Source organism: Ictidomys tridecemlineatus, chromosome 11 (assembly GCF_052094955.1).
Source record: "Ictidomys tridecemlineatus isolate mIctTri1 chromosome 11, mIctTri1.hap1, whole genome shotgun sequence".
Classification (NCBI taxonomy): domain Eukaryota; kingdom Metazoa; phylum Chordata; class Mammalia; order Rodentia; family Sciuridae; genus Ictidomys; species Ictidomys tridecemlineatus.
Window position 1 is genome coordinate 16,137,309 of NC_135487.1, and position 18,782 is coordinate 16,156,090.

General features: G+C 54.4%; 1 protein-coding gene across 1 annotated transcript; it reads right to left on the reverse strand.

Moving 5' to 3' along the window:
* Nucleotides 1-879: 879 nt before the first annotated feature.
* On the reverse strand, nucleotides 880-18,039 carry Ifnlr1 (interferon lambda receptor 1). Its single transcript, XM_078025605.1, has 7 exons — nucleotides 17,826-18,039; nucleotides 13,934-14,057; nucleotides 10,363-10,547; nucleotides 7,291-7,433; nucleotides 5,411-5,570; nucleotides 4,988-5,118; nucleotides 880-4,036 (listed from the first exon to the last, which is right to left on the reverse strand). Exons 1-7 carry the CDS (start codon nucleotides 17,881-17,883, stop codon nucleotides 3,245-3,247), a joined length of 1,593 nt encoding a protein of 530 aa, XP_077881731.1. The 5' UTR covers nucleotides 17,884-18,039; the 3' UTR covers nucleotides 880-3,244.
* Nucleotides 18,040-18,782: the final 743 nt, after the last annotated feature.

Sequence of the window (18,782 nt, forward strand, 5' to 3'; positions counted from 1 at the left end):
ACCTCAGGGATAGACCGGCCCCACGGTCTGCCACTGATCATGCTGGCAGCTCACGTGATGGCCTCCTTCTTGTCTCCTCTGCAGACTGGGCCTCCCGGTTCCTGAGTGCAAGCCGTGGCCACGGCAGGCAGGAAGGTGACGTTTCAGGCCCAGCCAGCCAGGAAGACACGGAATCCCAGGGCCAGGGACTTGTTGGGTCAGCTCAGCTTAGGTCTGGCCCCCACCCTGCCACCAGTGAGTGGTGACAACAGCAGGCACAATGTTGGACATGGACAGTGTGACTCTGGGAGAGTCACTGGAGGCGGGAAGACCCTTTCCAACCGAGAGCAGGTGGGATGAGTGGGTGTGCATGGCCACACGGAGGCTGTTCCGTGTCCTCCCTCGGGCCACAGTCGCCACTGGCTGAGCTGCGGGTGGGGGAGGGGAGCAGAGCTTCGGCCTCACTGTGGCAGAGGCTGATGGAGACCCCTACCCAGCCCTGGGACATGTGCCTTCCTCAGCAGCATGACAATCCAGACTGCCAGACCCCGCTGCTCTGCCCAGGTGGGGTGGGGGACAGGGAAGCCTCCACGCAGCACCCGTGACCAATCCCCCAGCTCCTGTCCCAGCAGAGCAAGGAATGGCAAGGGGGCCTGACACCGACTTCCCCAAGGATGGGGAGCCCCAGGTGCCCACCGAGGGACCTGTGTGATTGCACACCCGAGTGGCAGCCTCCCCTCCCCCACCTCGCTCCTCCACTTCCCTGGGGTCACACGGAATCATGTGCTGCTCTGTACCCAGGTCTCAGGTCTGCTCCCATGACCCATCCCAAGACCCCTGTAGTGTTGAGAGGTGAGGAAAGGTAGAGCACCCCCATTTCCATTCCATTGTACGTTTTTCTCTATAAAAATACAGCTCTTTATTTAAACAGTTTGGGGTCATAGACCATTAGGGTATTATTTAAATACAATACAAAGAATAAAATTAGACATAAATATAAATATATCAAGATAATATATAATCTTCTCAGCACTCAAAAGAACGATATAACACTTTAACCTGAGGTGACACCCCTTCCCCCTGATGCCCACAGCTGCTGTGTAGGTGAGAGAACCTTGTAAACCATCAGATGCTCACACGCGCGTGCGCGCGCACACACACACACACACACACACACACACACTTTCCTGCGTAGTGTGTCCTTTCCTCATGCAGAAGGCGATCCCCCTGCGCCTCCCGAGTTTTTGTCGTTGTTGTTAATGACTGGAAAGGAGTTGGAATTTAGAGTCATGAAAAATCCCAGAAATTCAACATTGGGGGGAAAAAACTCCTTTTAAAAACATCAAGATTGAAGAATAGAAACCAAAAAGGTATTTTGTTCAAGCCTGAGATACCACTGTAGCCATGACAACCTTGAGTTTTCTGAAATTACCTCCATGAAGCATCTCAATGGAGGCCCAGATAGGAGCTCAGTCTTAGGTCGGGGGTCTCCAGGACCTGACCCTTAGCCATGGCCTTCCCGGAGCCATGGTTACAATCATGTGGATAAGTCTCACTGAAGGTCAAATTCCCAGGGAGATGTGTGTGTGTGTGCCCGTGTGTGTGTGTGTGCGCGTGTGGACGCTGGTGAGGGCCTCCTGCCAGCTTACTGGCCTTTGGAAATTCTGGCAGAGACCTCTATATCTTGTTGAGATGGCCAAGGGGTCAAGGGTTGGCTTGGCTGGGCAGAGACCACGGATTTCACCATTGGGGGTACATGGTGTAAGTCACCAGAGAAATGTTACTGGGTGACCTTGGGCAGGTGCCTCTGCTACTCGGGACCTCAGCTTCCCTGAAATGAGGCAGGTGTCCAGTTGGCAGCCGACTGCGAGTCCTGCGCACCACTGTGTCCTCTGCTGCTCCAGCACAACGCCGCTCCCTGGGTACGCTGCCCGGGAGGGTCCTCCTTCCCAGTGAGGTCCTCGCAGGGCCAGTGGCAGGGCCTGGGCTGCCCAGTCACAGCTGTCCAGATCCTCAGCCTGGAAACACTCAAAAATGTCCATCCTGGGGGTGGCCGATCAGCGCTGCCTGGCCACATCCTGGTGGGGGTAGGGGAATTGACCCCCCTCCCTGGAAAGGACAGCCACCTGCTCCCAGTAGAGCAGGAACCTGGGACCCCTTTACAGCCACAGCAGGCAACAGTATCCCAAGTGCCGTCCAAAACAGGGATCATGGGTCCTGGAGTCCAGGCCCTGCCCGGGGCCTATACAAGGCGGGTCCCGGGGGTTCCTGCTGCGGGAAGCAGGGCTCCCACTGCTGGGAAGAGGAGCGGCCGGGCTGCCTTTGGCGGGGCTCTGGCTTCTGTGAGCTCAGTCCCCTGGCCTGGACGTGCAGGACCAGCAGGGGTGGAAGTGGGGGGTGGCATAGAAGTGCCACAGGCTTGAAGGCAGGTGCTCCTGGTCACTGGGATGAGGGGTCACCTGAGGGGGGTTTCTGGGGTCTCCTTGGAGCCTGCCAGCCACTATGGAGGCAGCACCCGTGATGTGGCAGGCCCCGTGCCACACACATCAGAGATCCCCTTGAGCCTCACCACCCCTAGGTGGCTGCCCCTGGAGAATCTGAGGTAGATAATGAGGGGGACTTACGCAGCCACCCAACTGGTAAACAGTAGAGCAGGGATTTGAATCTAGGTCTGTCTGAGATTAAAAAGTCTGCAGTGTGTGACTCTGAAAACCAGGCTCTGAAGGACAGCCTCCCTTTCCCTCCCTGCCGCTCCCTCATCCAGTTGGATCTTGATCAGGGGCCCACCCTAGGGGACTCCCCAATCAGCCAATCAGGAGGCTGAGACTTGCAGGAGGAGGGAGCTCCAGGCTGGGAAAGGCAGGAGACCCTGGCCCACCAGATGTCCCTCCAGTGTGACTGTCCCTTTCCCTCCCAGATGATCCCTTGATGGTGTCAGCCCTTGACACCCACAGTGACCTGACCCTGCCTGTCACCCAGGGCAATGCTCTGACCTGACACCCAACAGACCTCCGATCACGGTCCACCCTGTCTCCATCCCTCCTGCAGCTGGGCCCGACGCTGGTGCCTCCTAGGAACGGGTGGCATCCTACCACTCAGCCCAGATGCCAGCCAGCCTCTGGAGGGGACCCCCGACGTGCTGGGAGACCCTCTGCTGCTTCAGCCAGGGAGGGAGGCCAGGCTCTCAGGACTCTGGTGCCTGAGTTCCAGGGCAGCGGGGCAGCCAAGGCTGCAGCGCGAGGCTGGCGGGGAAACCAGGGCCCGCTCACCTGGCCATGTAGTGCCCCAGCACCCCGCTCCTGACCTCCGTCCCCTGGCAGCCCTCGGCCCCCAAGCTGTCGGTGCTCCGGTCCCCTGGACTGAGCTGGCCCTCCACCTCCGCCTCCCTCTCACCCTCCTCGTCCTCCTGCTGTTCCTCTTCCTCCTCCTCGTCCGGGCTGCTGTCCCAGCAGAAGGTCAGTGTCCGAAGAGAAACCTGGGGCTCCCCGGGGAGCAGATGCCTCCCTGGGGAGGAGGAGCCCCAGGTGGTCCACACGAAGAGGTCACCCTGCAGGGGCTCTGCCCGGGAGCCCAAGTCCTCGGGGGATTCTGGGTGTGAGAGAAGCTCCGGAGGCTGGTCCCCGCTCAGCCCTTGGCAGGGCCGCTTCTTGGCCAAACAGCTGGAGGACCCAGCCTCGTCCCAGGGTGACGAAGACACGGTGCTGGGCCAGCTCCCGACTGAGGAGTCCCAAGCAGAGGAGCCTTCTCCAGGGACCACAAGTGTCCAGGGCCTTCCCGAGTCCACGCTGGACCCATCTGCCTCAGAGTGACCCGAGACCCGGAGCTCCGGACCCAGGAAGGTGGGGTGTTCGATGTAGGGCTGGAAGCTGACGCTGTCATCTTCGTCCTCGGTCAGTCTCTCTTCCGACCCCGCCTTCAGAGCGTCTGAGGCCCTGACCTGGGGGGCCGGCCTGACCTTTCTCAGGAGTTCCTTTTGGGGACAGAGGAATAAGTCATCTAGGGACTCGGGCCCACTGGCCTGGAAGGTTGGCACAGAGCGTCTGCATCCAGAAAAGTCCTGATACGGGGAGGGGGAGAGAGGAGAAGGCCATTGGGGCTTCCCACAGCACGAGGCCCCCCGGAAACAGAGGGGGCAGGGCTCGAGTTGTTACACTGTTGGCGGGAAGCTGCACCTGGACCTTGATCCTGCCGGGAACCCGGGAGCCAGGGCACGCGCACCCCAGAGCGGCCCCTCCGAGGGCGGAGGCACCTGGGTGTTTCTCCATGGGCCCCTCGGACGTCACTGAGGGACGTAAGGGCTGCTGGGGTGCCTGTTCCCTGACGGTGGGGTGCGCGGGCAGAGAAAACCCGCAGGGGCCAGGGGCTGGGGTCCAGGCAGGCCGAGCCGTGGGGCAAGGCCTTGGTGGTTAGCAGGACTTGCCACAGGTCTGAAGGTTGGGGCTTTGAAGACTCCCTTGCCACCCTGCTGATATGGGGACCCTGAGAATCCATCCTTAAAGTCCCTAACCCCACCCGAGTTTCTCCTGGGCCGCGCCCACGGCCAGGCCCTGGTCTGAGCAGCGCGCCCCATCTGGCCTCTGCAGCTCCTCCCTGTCCCCGCTGGCCGCCAGGTCCTTGGGGAGTGGTTAGTACCCCAAGGTCGGCCTGGGCAAGTCTTGACCTTGGTTAAACTGTGGACTAAGCACTGAGAGCCCGCCGAGTCTCCCGCTTTGGGCGCTCCCGTCTCCCCCACCCCTTCTGGCCACGGTTCCAGAGTCTCAGGGCTGAGGGTTCAGCTCTCTGCACCCGAAAAAATCTTAGGTAAAGTGGCTTAACTAAAGGAGCTAAAGTCCCTTCTCCCTCAGGGACGGATGTGCATTTTATTCAGTGCCCAAGGAATGCATCCCTACCGGTGGAGACTTAGACACCACCGCCACAGCCTCTCCCAGCGACTCAAACTCCAGCCCCACCTCCTGCCTCTCAGTCCCCCTCCCTCCCCACCCGCCGCACACCCCCAGATCTGCCATACCAGGGCCTGTGGCATCTTGGACTGCCGAAACCAGGGGTTTCCCTGAAGACTCTTCCAGATCATACCCACCAAGGCCACCACCAGCAGCAGCGGTAGAAGTGACGGTAACACCAGGACTGCCCAGATGGGTCCTAGGCAGGAAAAAATGACATCTACCTCAGACGCGCAATGGCGCTCACCTATCAATGTGCTTCCCGTCCATCTTCCCACTCAGTCCTCATGAGAATAACCCCATCCTACAGACTGTGGAAACCAAGGCTCAGAGAGGTTATGTAAACGGCCCGAGGACACACAGGGAGTGTAGCAGAGCTGGGACTTTCACCTGGGCCAGTCTGTCTCTAGATTCCGACTTTTAACCACTACAACATGAAACTCTCAAGGCCCCAGAGGAAAGTCCCCTGGACAGCACCACTTTGCACCTACCGGGGGCCTCCAGGAAGAAGCAGATGGGCGTGGAGAAGTTGCTGTATTTAGGGGAAATGAAGGTGTAGATGGTTCTGGCGCTGAGACAGTAGCGTCCGCTGGTGGCGGGTGGTAGGGGCACCTGGACTGTCTGGCCATGTGGGGTGGCTGGACATACGGTCTGTTTGGAGAGAGAAACAGAGATGAGTGGACCTTCTGAGGGGACCCCGTTCCACACGGTCAGGCTGGGGGAGCATTGGCAAGCGGGTTGGGATGCGGATCCCGAACCTTCTTTTCTTTTCCTACACTGAGGGGTAGTACTTCCCAACGCTGTTTCTTTTTGGCTGAGTGTCAAATTAGGGATGTCTGCAGTTCCAAAGCAGCCTGTCCTTTGGGGTCACTCCTGGGTATACCCCCTCAGGGCCAGTGGGTCCCCACTTTGAGAAGCAGATTCCTCAGGCCTTTCTTCGCTTGAGCCTCCCAGCCTCTTGGGGGTGAGGCCAGTCAGCAGTTACAGGCTCAGAAAAGTCTCCAGCCGCTCTGTCCAGTAAAGTAGGTGGTGGCCACACGAGGCGACCAAGCCGTTGAAGCAACTCGACCAAGTACAAAACACCCACTTCCAAAGAATTAGGGAAGAAAAAAGGTGAAACAGCTCCATGATTTTTATATATTAATTTCATGTTGAAATGACAATATTCTATCGGATGAAATAAGATCTGTCAGTAAAATTAAAGTCTTTGGGGGTGGCGGCTCCGTGGTAGAGCACTGGCCTGGCATGCAAGAGGGCCTGGCTTCCGTCCCAGCACCACCCAAAGCAAACAAAAAATAGTCACTTGTTTCCTTTTATTTAATCCCTTTTATTTATTTTATTAATGTGGAATATTTAAAATGACATATGTGGGGGCTGGGGTTGTGGCTCAGTGGTAGAGTGCTCGCTTAGCATGCATAAGGCACTGGGTTCGATCCTCAGCACCACATAAATGTAAAATAAAGAGATTGTGTCCACCTAAAAAAAAATGAATATTTTAAAAAATAAATAAATAAAATGACATATGTGGCTCACATATTTCTTTTGAACAGCGCTGGTCTAGAATATTCGCAAGGTACTTTTAAATTTTGAAATCGATTCATAAAAATTGTACAGGTGAGGGCGGAGTGTGATGTCTCGACATTCTTGGGAGTTTCTGGAAGCCGGGAACCTCGCTGGACCCAGAGCTACATCCCTAGGATGGCGGGGGGCGGGGGTGAGTTCTGGTTTTGTGGAATAAAGAGTGAACCAGAGCAGGGGTCAGCAGACCAGGCGCTGGGTGCCACCTTTCCTGCCACCTGATTTTGGAAACAACTGCAGGAACGCAGCGAGGCCTGTTCTTTTCCACCTTGTCTGTGGCTGCATTTGAGCTCTGGCTGCAGAGTTCAGTCACTGGGACAGACCCCACTGGACAGACCCCAACCCTGTGCAGAGGAAGTTTGCCAACCTTTACTATAAATAAATAAACATCTTCACAGGCCTGCACTGAAGTCAGGTCTGAAGCTGGGCGTACCACGCCCAGGGTGACTTGTGGACGTATGTTATCCAGGGTTATTTACCTCTGGGCTCTTTGGGATTGTTTCTTAGAGCTTATCTGTACTTTCTGCAATGACCTGACAAGTAAGCCTCGCAGCCCATCACACTTTAGTCAGATTTTACTGTGGGGGAAAAAAAGGAAGTGTTTGTCAAAAAAAAAAAAAAAAAGATGAGGCAGGACTTGTGGACAGGCCGAGGGCACTTACACTAGTGAGGGGCCGACTCCCGGAGTCGGGGTGTCGTGCACACCGGGATCAGGGAGCAGCGGGAGCCTGAGGCACACTGGGCTGTGGAGGTGGCAGGAACCTGGCCTGGGGGCGGGGGAGGGACTGCCCACCTTGTTTGTGGTGCCCTCCTTCCAGAATTCCACCTTGTACATCAGGTCCACAAGGGGCATGCAGGGGGGCAGCTGGTAGGTGGCATTGACCCTCAGGATCTTCTTGGTCTGGGTGAACACCAGGATGGGTGGGGCTGGTTCCACTGGAAGAAACAGCAGGACCGGTCAGAACCCTGGGGGGCTGCGCTGCCATCACCCAGCCCCGAGAGCCCCCTGGGAAGGGGGAACAGCGCTAGCTCCTGCCATGCACCTCCGTGCACCATGCACCTCCGTGCACCATGCACCTCCGTGCACCATGCACCTCCGTGCACCATGCACCTCCGTGCACCATGCACCTCCGTGCACCATGCACCTGACAGCCTCGCACTGACCCTGGAGGGAAGGCTCACGTTCCCTTTCTACAGAAGGGACACCGAGGCGTGGAGGGGTGAAATACCCTGGCTGAGCTCTCAGGAGACCTGCCCTTACTCATGGTCTCTTCCACCTGGGTGCCCTTTACATGCCACTGGGGTCTCAGAATCCTGCCCACACGTATGAGTTTCCTGTTGGCTGTTATAACAAATGACCACACCTTTGCCCTGGGTCTCACACATGGACACTTTGGGACAAGTTCACTTGAGGGTCACTCAGCCTGTCCAGCTGAGGTCCCTGTTACCTCACTGCTTGTCAGCTGAGGGCCTCTCCCAGCTCCTGAAGGCACCTGCCTTTCCTCTCACCTTGCCCCTGTCTCCAAACCAGGAACGGCACAACTGAACCCTCTTCACCCTTCACATCCCTCTGACTTCCCCTGCTGCTCTGTGACTTCTGCCTTTAGCTGCAGAAAGTTCTCTGCTTTAAGGGCTTTGGGATGATAGTGGATCCACCTGGACAATCCAGAATCATCTCACTCGTTCAAGACCCATAACCTCAAAATTCCTTTTGCCACACAGTACACACATCCAACATATCTGCAGGTCCCGGGGAAGAGGCCAGAACGTCCTTGGAGGGCCATTCAGCCTACCATGGTCTTTCCTCCAGCCTCCCCAAATCATGTCCCTTTTAAATGCATAACACATTCACCCCGTCCCAGGTCCCCAGGGCTCTCATCTCATTACAACATCAATTCAAATCCCCAAATTTCATCGACAGCATCGAAACCAGCTGCAGATGAGACTCAGTATGATCCATCAGCGTCACACAGATCCTCTCTATGGGCTGCTGAAACGTGAGGACAAAATGATGGGAGAGGCCCAGGATGCAGTCCCAGGCCTTCCCCTTCAAATGGGGGACAGGAAAGATAGTGGTGTCATGGCTCCAAAGTGGCTTCCAATTCTAGCCACAGGAACTCCATGAGGTCCCCAGGCCTGGGCGCCCTTCTGCTTGGCTCCTGGCCCTGTCCTTGAGCTCCTGGCACCGCCCTCTGAGTCACGCGTCCTTTTCATTAAGGGCAGCAGGATCCGGCCCCCAAACAGTTTTTATCAGCTTGCATCTCCCAGGAGAAACGGCAAAGTCCATCGCGACTTCCTACTCTCTCTGTCCCTGCGAGTCTGAGCTGGCAGCTCTGGATATAAAGTTTTCAGGAACTCCGTGGATCTCCCGGGGACCACTTCACCATGAGTCTATAGCTGCCCTCGTGGTGGGGCCCTCTGGGGAACTTTTACTGACACCTGCCTTCATGCCCGCCTCCCCTTCTCTGCCGGCCTCTTTCTTAATCATTATCTGGCCTTCATCCGGCCTCCTTCCTCCCTTCCTTCCTTCCCATTTCCTATCCCTCCTCCTCTACCCTGTGCATCCTTCCTTCTTACCCAAACCTGTTCCTCCTTTTATCCACCCACCCACCCAGCCTAGTTCACCCCAATCCTCTCTTCTCCCTTCCCCACTGTCCTTTCCTGCCATTCTCCATTCAAACCCCATCCTCCTCGCTTGGAACCCTATTTGCTCTCATTTTGGAAAACCTGGATGGCAGGGGACAGAGCGAAGCTTGGTGGGCTCCTGTCCCGAGTGTTCACCCTCCCTGAGCACCTCCCTCCTGTCACTCCACCTTACCCAGGGTCAAGATCCAGATCCCATCCTACCCACCAACTACTAGCAGTGCATCGGGGCAAGGCACCCAGCTTCTTTGAGTCTTGCTTTGAATATTAAAAAAAAAACCATGCAAATGAACCTCATAGATTTGCTATGAGGATTAGAAATTAAAATCTATTGGAAAAAAGTGCTCTCCTCAGCCACTGTGAGCACTTGTGGTTGCTGATGATAAGCGTGGTGGTAGGGGGATTCCCCACCACCACTACCTAATTTGTCCCCCAAATTTCTAGTGTACAGAAAAAATTCGATTTTTTTTAAAAAAAATAATTTCTTAGGGAAGTTGAAGCCAACAAAAAAATGGGAGTAAGAACAGAACCAAGGGAGGCTCCGTGAAGCGCGCTGTAGGGGGTGCAGCGGCTGTTCTGGCGCCCCCTGCCGGTCCCCTAACTCCCTGCATGAAGTCAGGCTGCCAGCTATGGCCCCAGCTGCGCTGGCCCCTGGTGGCCCTTTCTCACCGAGGCTTGCTTCACAGCCAGGGCCACGGAGGGCTGCCCCAGTCAGGTGTCCCCTGCTTCAGAGAAGCGGGAGGCAGGTGATGTGACCCTCATACAAAGTGTCACCTTGACTGGATGGGGCGATGCCTACAGAACTGGTAAAGCACACTTGTGGGCGTGTCTGGGTGGGTGTTTCAGAGAAGATTGGCAGGCAGGTCAGCCAACTGCGTCTGGAGGACCCACCCAGCAGGCTGGGACCAGAATGGAACTGGAAAGGGGAAGAGGAGGGGAAACTCCCTCTCTGGCTCTCGCTGTCCCTTCGCGAGCAGGTGCATTTCTGCGGCTGAGGGGGGACTTGTACCCGCTGGGGAAGGGAGGCTTTGAGTCTTCAGCCTCAGATTGGTCTGTCTTTCTGAGGCTTCTGGTTTCTTGGACTGGGTCACTGCGGGCGGCCGCTGTGGGACTTGTCAGCCTCTGCGATGGTGGGAGCCACCTGGAGTCCATCTCTCCCGTCACTGCATAGATTCTATGTGCCACTGAGTGAAGTCCCCACATCCCTCCCCTGCAGACCTACCTTCAGAAAGGTAATCCAGGGACTCAGACTCCACCCAAGGGGACCGGACACGGGCAGAAGCCGCCTGCACACGAGCCTTGAACTTGTTGTACAGGTCCTGTTTCTTCAGGCACATGAGGGGACACACCAGTGCCCGGGTTCCTGCACACTTTTTTACTTTTTGCCACTTCCTGGGGATGGGAGAGCTGAGGGGGAGACAGGAGCAGATGAGAGCGGACTCAGCCTCTGGTTAGGGAACTTAGAGAACTTAGAGAGAGCTTGCTCATCCACCCATCCGCCAGATGACCCACCAGCCCTCGTCCAGCCAGGCAGCCCCTGGCTGAGACAGGGGAAGAAAGGTCAGCTTGGGAGCGCAGACGGAGTGGCTGGAACCCTCGCCCTGCCTCTCACTAGCTCTGGGACCTTCTGCAGGTCACTGACCCTAAGCCTCAGTCGCCTCATCTGCCACGATTCTCTCACAGGGCTGTTGTAGCCGCAGCTAGGGCCAGTACTGGTCAATGTTTTCCATATGTTTATTTATTTAGGCATTTATGAGCCACCTGCTGTATGCCATGCTGGGGATGCAGCTCTGTGGCAGAGCCCTGCTGGGTTCAATCTCCAGCGCAGAAAGAGAGGGAGAGGGGAGGCAAATGTGTCTCTAGGATGTATATCACTGTTCCTGAAAAGATTAAAAGTCATAGCTACCTAGAGATCACATAGCCAGCACACAGACTATGATCTTTTTTAAAAATTTTTTTAAAGAGAGAGAGAGAGAGAGAATTTTCTAATATTTATTTTTTAGTTTTCGGTGGACACAACATCTTTATTTTATTTGTATGTGGTGCTGAGGATCGAACCCAGCACCCTGAGCATGCCAGGCGAGCGCACTACCGCTTGAGCCACATTCCCAGCCCAGACTATGATTGTTTTTAAAAACATTTTTATTGGTTGTTGATGGATATTTATTTATTTATTTATTTATTTATTTATTTATATGCAGCACTGAGAATTGAACCCAGTGCCTCACACAAGCTAAGTAAGCGCTCCACCACTGAACCACAACCCCAGCCCCAAGCTAAGATCTTTAAAATCTTTTCCTATTAAATGGAGAAGCGGCTCACTGCAGATCTTAGGTCAGGAACCTCACAAGATGAACCTGGGACACCTTGTCATAACAAACAGTGAGAAAGATATCGAAGATTATCAGAGTCAAGTTAAAATGACTCAATTAAAAAGACTCAGAAATCACCTTGAAGAAATGCACTGGCCAAAGATGGGACAATTCAAGGTTCAAAGTAGAGAATAAATTACAGTTGAATTGACATCATCAGCTGGGCATGGTGGTGCACACCTGTCATCCCAGCAACTTGGGCAGGAGATCATGAGTTTAAAGCCAGCCCCAGCTGGCTTGCATAGTGAGGACCTATGCAACTTAACAAGACCCTGCCTCAACATAAAAAATAATAAAGGGATGTGGGCATGTGGCTCAGTGGTTCAATTCCCCCTGGGTTCAATCCCTGGTACAAAATAAATAAATACAATAAATAAACTGACACTGTTAGATATGCTCAACAACAATAAAAGAAGTTCATAAAAATTGTAAATGAAGTTAATTATAGTCACCTTTGGGGAAAGATAGGGAACCAATTATTCTGTCTCGCCTATTTGAAAACCTGTGTTTCAAATACTAAATGAGGGGAAATAGCTTTTTATAAAATAATTCCAATTATCAAATGGGAAAAACAACAATTAGAGTGTAAGCATTTTGCAATCCTCACAGGTATTTAAAAAAGCATAAAAAAAGGAGGAAAATATTGCAAAAGTCTAGAGGAGAGGCTTGCAAGTCCTTAATAAAGTTATTCTAGATGGAACCCACTAGAATACACTGCATCCCACTGCGTGATTTTGAGCGAGACACACCTGCAGCAGCACCCCAGTCTCCTCCTCTGTAAAGTGGGGAATGGGACCCGTCCTCCCAGGGCTACTGTGAAATTAAATACATTCAATGTACTGACACAGGGCTGGGGGTGCAGCTCAGAGGTAGATCACTTGCTTAGTATGCACAAGGTCCTGAGTTCCATCCCTGGTACCAGAAAAAATAAATAAATAAATAAAACAAGAAATGAAAAAAAAAAAAAACATTAGTGAGGTGCTGACATGCTGTCTGCCGCGCAGCACAGGAAGGAAGAGCTTCCCGCCTCCTGGCGGGTTCTTGCTTTTGCCTGCTCTCCTGCAGCCGGTGCATGCCCAAGCCAGGGGCCTGTCCTTCATATTTGGACTCTGCAGAGGCAGGGATCATGATAGAACAGGAAGGGCGCATATTTTGTGGTCAGATGGGTTGGGTTTCTCCTCTGGCTCCCTCACTAGCCAGGGAAAGCACTTCTCTGTGATGGATCTTATTACCTCTAAAGTGAGCGGGCACAGTGCTGCCTGAGGGTCCTGGGAGAGAAAGATTCCCCCGAATGCCTGTAGCACCAGCCCAGGTTGGGGCCTGAGGATGTATAGCTCCTTCTCCTTCCTGCTTCTCCCCATCACCACCAGTTCCAGATTAATCTTCCCACATGTCCGCTTCTATCATCTCACTGTCCTACTAAAAACTCTATAGGCTGGGCATGGTGAGGTGCGGTGGCTCACGCCTGTAATTCCAGTGGCTCAGGAGGCTGAGGCAGCAGGATCACAAGTTCAAAGTCAACCTCAGCAACTTACTGAGGCCCTAAGCAACTTGGCGAGACCCTGTCTCTAACTAACACATAAAAAGAACTAGGGATGTGGCTCAGTGGTTAAGCACTTCTGGGTTCAATCCCCAGTACCAAAAAAAAAAATAATAATAATAATAATAACAACTCTATAGAAGCAGGGCACAATGGCACATGCCTGTAATTCCAGCGACTAAGGAGGCTGAGGCAGGAGGACCGCAAGTTCAAAGCCAGCCTGGGCAACTTAAAGAGACCCCTTTTCAGAATAAAAACTAAAAAGTGCTGGGGTCATAGCTCAGTGATAGGTCTTTGCCTAGCAGCATGCATGAGGCCAGAGTTCAACCCCCAGCCTTTCAAACAAACAAACAAAAAACTCCATATAATTTATATCTACGTTCAAAGGTGGCACATCTGCTCTTCTGGTTGGTGGTGACTGCCTGGGCTTCCAAATTGAGAAGCACTCCAGGCCCTGTCCAGCACCAGGGGAAACGGATTCCTAACAACGCTGCATTTTGCAGGCTACAGGATAGAGTCTCGTCCCTGGGCCTTATGTTTGCCCTCACTAACCAGCTAGAACAACTCCAAGCACCTCATCCAGGGGTACGGAAGCGCCTTGTCCCATGCCCTCCCAGCTCCACCCAAGGCTTGCTCCAACTTTTCTCAAGACGCGCCACCATCCCACGGGCCTGTCACCTGCACGCAGTTTATTCAACATCATTCCTACCAGGGACCTTACCAAGAGCCCCTCCCCAAACATCTGCCACGTGCTATCTCCCAGGGGACCCAGAGAACCACCGAATATCAGCCACACCCCAAGCAGATACCCCCAGGGAAGTCCCTCTGGCCCCTACCCACCTCCCTGGTCTCCCACCCAGCAGCCCGGAGGTTCACTTCACCTTTGATAGGCCACAAAATAGGTCACGTTCTGGGGGTTGCCAAGCCCAGGGAGCCACGTCAGGTACACGCTGAAGTTCTGGGAGAGCAGCGTCACGTTCCGAGGAGGGGCTAGACGGGAGCTCCCTGTGGAGACAAGAGGTCCTGAGTCCTGGAGCTCTGGGCTGGTCTGGACACGGGCCATTGAGGGCTGAAGAGTGCCACCACAGGTGGTCAGCTGCTCACCAAGTTTGAGGAACCAAAAGCCATCGCCCACACGCCCCGGGCCTCAGCGTCCCATCTGTACCACGAAAGGAGGCTTCTGTCTACTGTGGCACCCAAGTGTCCCGGAGCTCCATGGAGCGGGAACTGGGCTCTGGAGAGAGCATCCCCAGGAGCCCCAGGAGCAGGGGCTCTTGTTCTCACAGTCTCGGGGCCTGCCTTGGGGTGGTCCGGCCCTCGGCAGGTGCGTGATGAGTCCTCGCTGAGTGGATGGATATGATGACCCGAGTCATCCCATCCATGCAACTGGAATGAAACGTCAAAGGGCACTGCCCAGGCCTTAGAAGCAGAGCCACACACCCAAATGGCCTGTGCTGCGGGGGGGGGGGCAGGGAAAGAACTTAGAGGACCTTTCCTCCTAACAGACCGGGTCCCCACTTCCACTGGCCTGCGATTCCTTTAACTGCAGCATTTGCCATGGACTCAACATGGTCCCCCCTGGACACACCGCCAGTTGCCTCTCTCTGCCTGATCTGCATTCCTGCCTCTCGTCCCCTGGGGACGGAGGACTGCCCTCCCGATGCACTGCACCAGGATATGAAAGCAAAGAATCTTTGATCTTATTTCCTACTGTGGCAGCGGGTTGGCTTGTGCCTTCATCTGAAAAACCAAGCGGGGCTTCCAGAGCCAGGGAACCATCAGGAAGGCACAAGATGAACTTGGCTCAGGCAAGATCCACAGGACATCTTCCGGTATGAACACATACGAGGGACCCCTGGTCATGGGCTGGACAAGCAGGCCTCAGATTGTGGACAGGCACAAGAAGTTTCCCATGAAAAGCATACACTAGCTTGTAATCCCAGCAGCTCAGGAGGCGGAGGCAGGAGGATGGTGAGTTCAAAGCCAGCTTCAGCGAGGCCCTAAGCAACTCAGTGAAACCCCTGTCTTTAAATAAAATATAAAAGGGGCTGGGGATATGGCTCAGTGATTAAGTGCCCCTGGGTTCAATCTGGGTACCAAAAAAAAAAAAAAAGCACATGAGCAGCATCCATGACCAGATGCCCTGCATTTCCTGTGAGGACAAGGCTGCTAGTGCTCTCATGGTAGAACCCCAACTTATCTGGGAGCTCTCAAAACACCTTGTCCCTCTGTATAGCAGCAAGGGTTCAAATAAAAATCAGAGCCAGGGGCACTGCTTGTTCAAGCCCTGGGTTTGATTACCAGCACCATGGGGAGAAAAAAAGAATGAAATAAAGAAAAGAAAAGGTCTGGCCATGTCCCTCTTCTGCTTAAACCATCTCGAGACTTCCGTGCATTTCACTCCAGATAAACTCCCAAGTTTGCACTGTTACCTCGGGGGCACTACCCAAGCTGACCCGCCCCTCCCCCCTTGCTCCCTCCTCTGGGATCCCCTTCTGGGCCTTTCCACGTGCTGTTGGCTTTTGTCAGACTCTTTCATGTTCCTATCTCAGTCAGTGACAAGTTCAGTGACAAGTTCTCTGGCCACCTTTAACTGGCCTCTACTCCTCCTCCTCAGCCTCCTCCTCACTGCTGACCTTTCTCTTCTGAAATACACACCTGATGATACCACTCTCCAGTTTCGTGAGTTTCTTTTGCCCTGGGAATAAAGTCCACGTTCCTTATCGAGGTATATGAGGCCCTGCCCAGTGTGGCCTGGCTTGGCCATTCAGCAAATGTCTCCCTGGCACCCCCCCAACACAAGCTCATCAGGCTGCAGCAAATCTTCCTTCCTGCTGTCTCCAAACCACCACCTTCTTTTAGATGTCTTTGGACCCAGGTGTCTAGAATTGCCTAATGCTCACCGTCTAACCTTTGAAAGACTTGATTCAAATTAACGCAGAGGCAATGTGACCAGGATGCTAATTAAAGCTGACCCGTGTAGGAAATTTGTTATCATCATGTGATTAACATGTCTAGTTTCCTGCGGGAGGTACCCCTGGTTGTAAGCCCTCCCTGCTCAGGATGTACAAGTAACAAATCCGTGATCCTGTTTCCTCCCCTAGGTTTACTGTCTCCTGATTTTCCTTGACATCTCCAAGAGGCAGTGGTTTTGATGATGAGGATGATGAAGATAATAATAGCGGCTGACCCGCACTGTATTTTCATTTCGAGACCGACTATGCTAAACACTTCAACTAAATTTTCTTTTGCCACACCCTTGGGAGCAGGTACTAATCATGATCCTCACATCACAAGTGGGACAACCAAGGCCCTCTCAGGTAATGAGTTGTGGAATCAGGATTCAGATCCGGGCCTAGCCAACTCCAAGGTCTAAGCTCTTGACCTTACCTCCTCCTCTAGGTATTCATGGAGGGAAGGCCCAATTTTCCTGACGGTGCTCACTCAGCTTCCCAGCCCGGGCTGCCTCCCCCTGACATTTTGATCCAAATGTGGATGCAGGCTTCCACCCCGTCCTGTGTCCTCTAGCTGGACCTGGATTATAGTTAGACTGGTGCTACCATTATGCAAAGCTCTAGCACTGCCTGGCAGGTGCCCAGCAGGAGGCCAGTCTGTCTGCAAGTCACTCATAAAGTCACCTGTGGACAGGTCAGGTCCAAAGGCTGAGCTCATCCACAGTGGAAAACTCATAGCTAAAGTAGCCACATGGGACTGAGACTTCAAGGGCTCCAGGCCCTGGTTTGGCACTTCATACGCAACACCTCAGATGACAAACCACCCAAAAGGTAGGTGTCATCCATTCCCCTTCTGGAATGGGCACTAGGCTCAGAGACAAATATTTAATAATCTAAGATTACACAACCAGTTTGTGTGGGGAACACAGACCTCCCCCACTTACTGTCCCTCCTTAGCTGGAAAAACACTGCTGCAGAGTTGGGAGGTGACCTAGTGGACGCACCACCCTGTGCCAGTTGCCCACGGGAGTCCCAGTTCAGCGTGCCTCCCCTCTGCTGTCCTTCTTGGGAGATCCCCTTCACTGGTCTAAGCCTCAATTTCCCCGTATGAAAAAGAAGAATATCCAGCTCATGGGTTGAAATGCTTTTTAAATAAGATAATGTAGTGTCCAGCACAAAGACATTGCTCGAAATAGGTTGGCTATTGTAATTGACTGTGTTCTAGGACCTTTCCAGCTCTTTTCATTGTGAGTCTAAAACTAGAAAGACATGGGGGTGGGGGAGAAATTTCTGGTTGGAGTGGTGGCTGGGTCCCAGTCCTCGGTATTTTGTACCCTGCCACCTTAATTACCAATGGGGGAGCTGGTGGTGACACACGCAGGGCCCAGGCTCTGCCAGAGCTCCATCCTCCTGGGGGCAGGGGGCGTGACACCCACACAGGAGGGGCAGGGAAGGCTACCTCTGTCCCGCAGCCGCTCAAAAGTGGGTCAAAAGTGGCCTGAGCGCAGGGGAACAGCGCGTTAGGAAACTTGAAAAATGCAATAAATGCCTTTTCAGCTGCCACTGTGTCTCCTTCCCAGTTCACCTGGAGCTGGGCTGGAATTGGGAAACTCATTTCTTCCCGGTAGGGCACTTCCAGGGCCATTTCCAAGATCCTGGGCTGCTTATTCCCGGGAAGCCGCGAACCCGCGGCGGGTGGGCGGGCAGGGCCGTTCCGCAGCCGGTTTGGCAGCGGCGGCTGCAGCCACTGGCTCTCCCCCGAGCCGCGGTCGGGCCGTGGACACCCGCCGCGCGCCCTCCCCGCCGCCCGCGCCCTTACCTGGAGCGGCCAGCAGCAGGCCCAGGAGCAGGGGCGCCCACCGGCCGGGCGCGGACATCTCGGCCGCCCGGCCCGGGCCCAGGTCCCCGCCGCCCGCCTTGGGCCCAGGGCCGCCAGGTGACGCGGGCGGCCGCGAGCGGAGGCGGAGCGGCGGGCGGGGATCCCCGGGGACGCCCCGCGGGGAGGGAGCGACCCGCCGCGCCCCCGCCCTTTGCTGGCTGTGGCGCACCGTCCGGGTGGAAAACCAGACCTTTTTCAGTAAATCGGGGGCGTGTCGCGGGGGCGGACAACTGTTTATATTAATAATCACATTTAGGATTAGTCCAGCGTGGACAGAGGACAGAGTTCACGGCCAGCGCTGCCCGGCGCACACACCGCTGGCGGGGGCCAAGCGCGCTCCGTGCGGGGAACTGAGCCGCGAGCTTCCGCGCGCGTTTTCTCCCGAAAGCCCGCAAGGGTCGGCGGTGCCTGGTTCTTCCCCGCACGCTCCGTTCCCGGGATATCCGACTCCAGAACTTCCTGGACTGGACGGGGGCGGGGCAGGGTGCCCTGATGCCACCAAAGCCTGGGCCCTTCACCAGCATAGGAACAGCTTCCAAAAAACACAAGCCACACGCAGGTGATCTGCAGTCATTAAAAACTGTGCAATGTCCCAAGACACTGTTACAACAAATTTAAAGACCCTGATTGGCGGCGGGTGGTGGTGGTGGTGGTGGTGGTTGGTGGTGGTGGTGGTGGTGGTGGTGGTGCTGCTGCTGCTGCTTCTTCTTCTTCTTCTTCTTCTTCTTCTTCTTATTATTATTATTATTATTATTATTATTATTTATAGAATAGTTCCATAAAACAGAATAAGTGTTCCAATGAGCCAAGCAGAGCAAGTGGGTTTTGTAGACAGGGGAAAGCTGAAGAAAGCAGAAATTTTTAAAAAAAATTTAAAAAGCATATCTGTCATTTCAA

What these genes read in the sequence shown, in the direction of transcription:
- Ifnlr1 (XM_078025605.1), bottom strand. Translation starts at nt 17,883, where the DNA reads ATGTCCGCGCCCGGCCGGTGGGCGCCCCTGCTCCTGGGCCTGCTGCTG. An exon ending in TATTTTGTGGCCTATCAAAG is followed by an intron (nt 10,548 to 13,933) that starts GTGAAGTGAACC and finishes TCTCCCCCTCAG; the next exon opens with CTCTCCCATCCCCAGGAAGT. An exon ending in CCAAGATGCCACAGGCCCTG is followed by an intron (nt 4,037 to 4,987) that starts GTATGGCAGATC and finishes TCCCCGTATCAG; the next exon opens with GACTTTTCTGGATGCAGACG.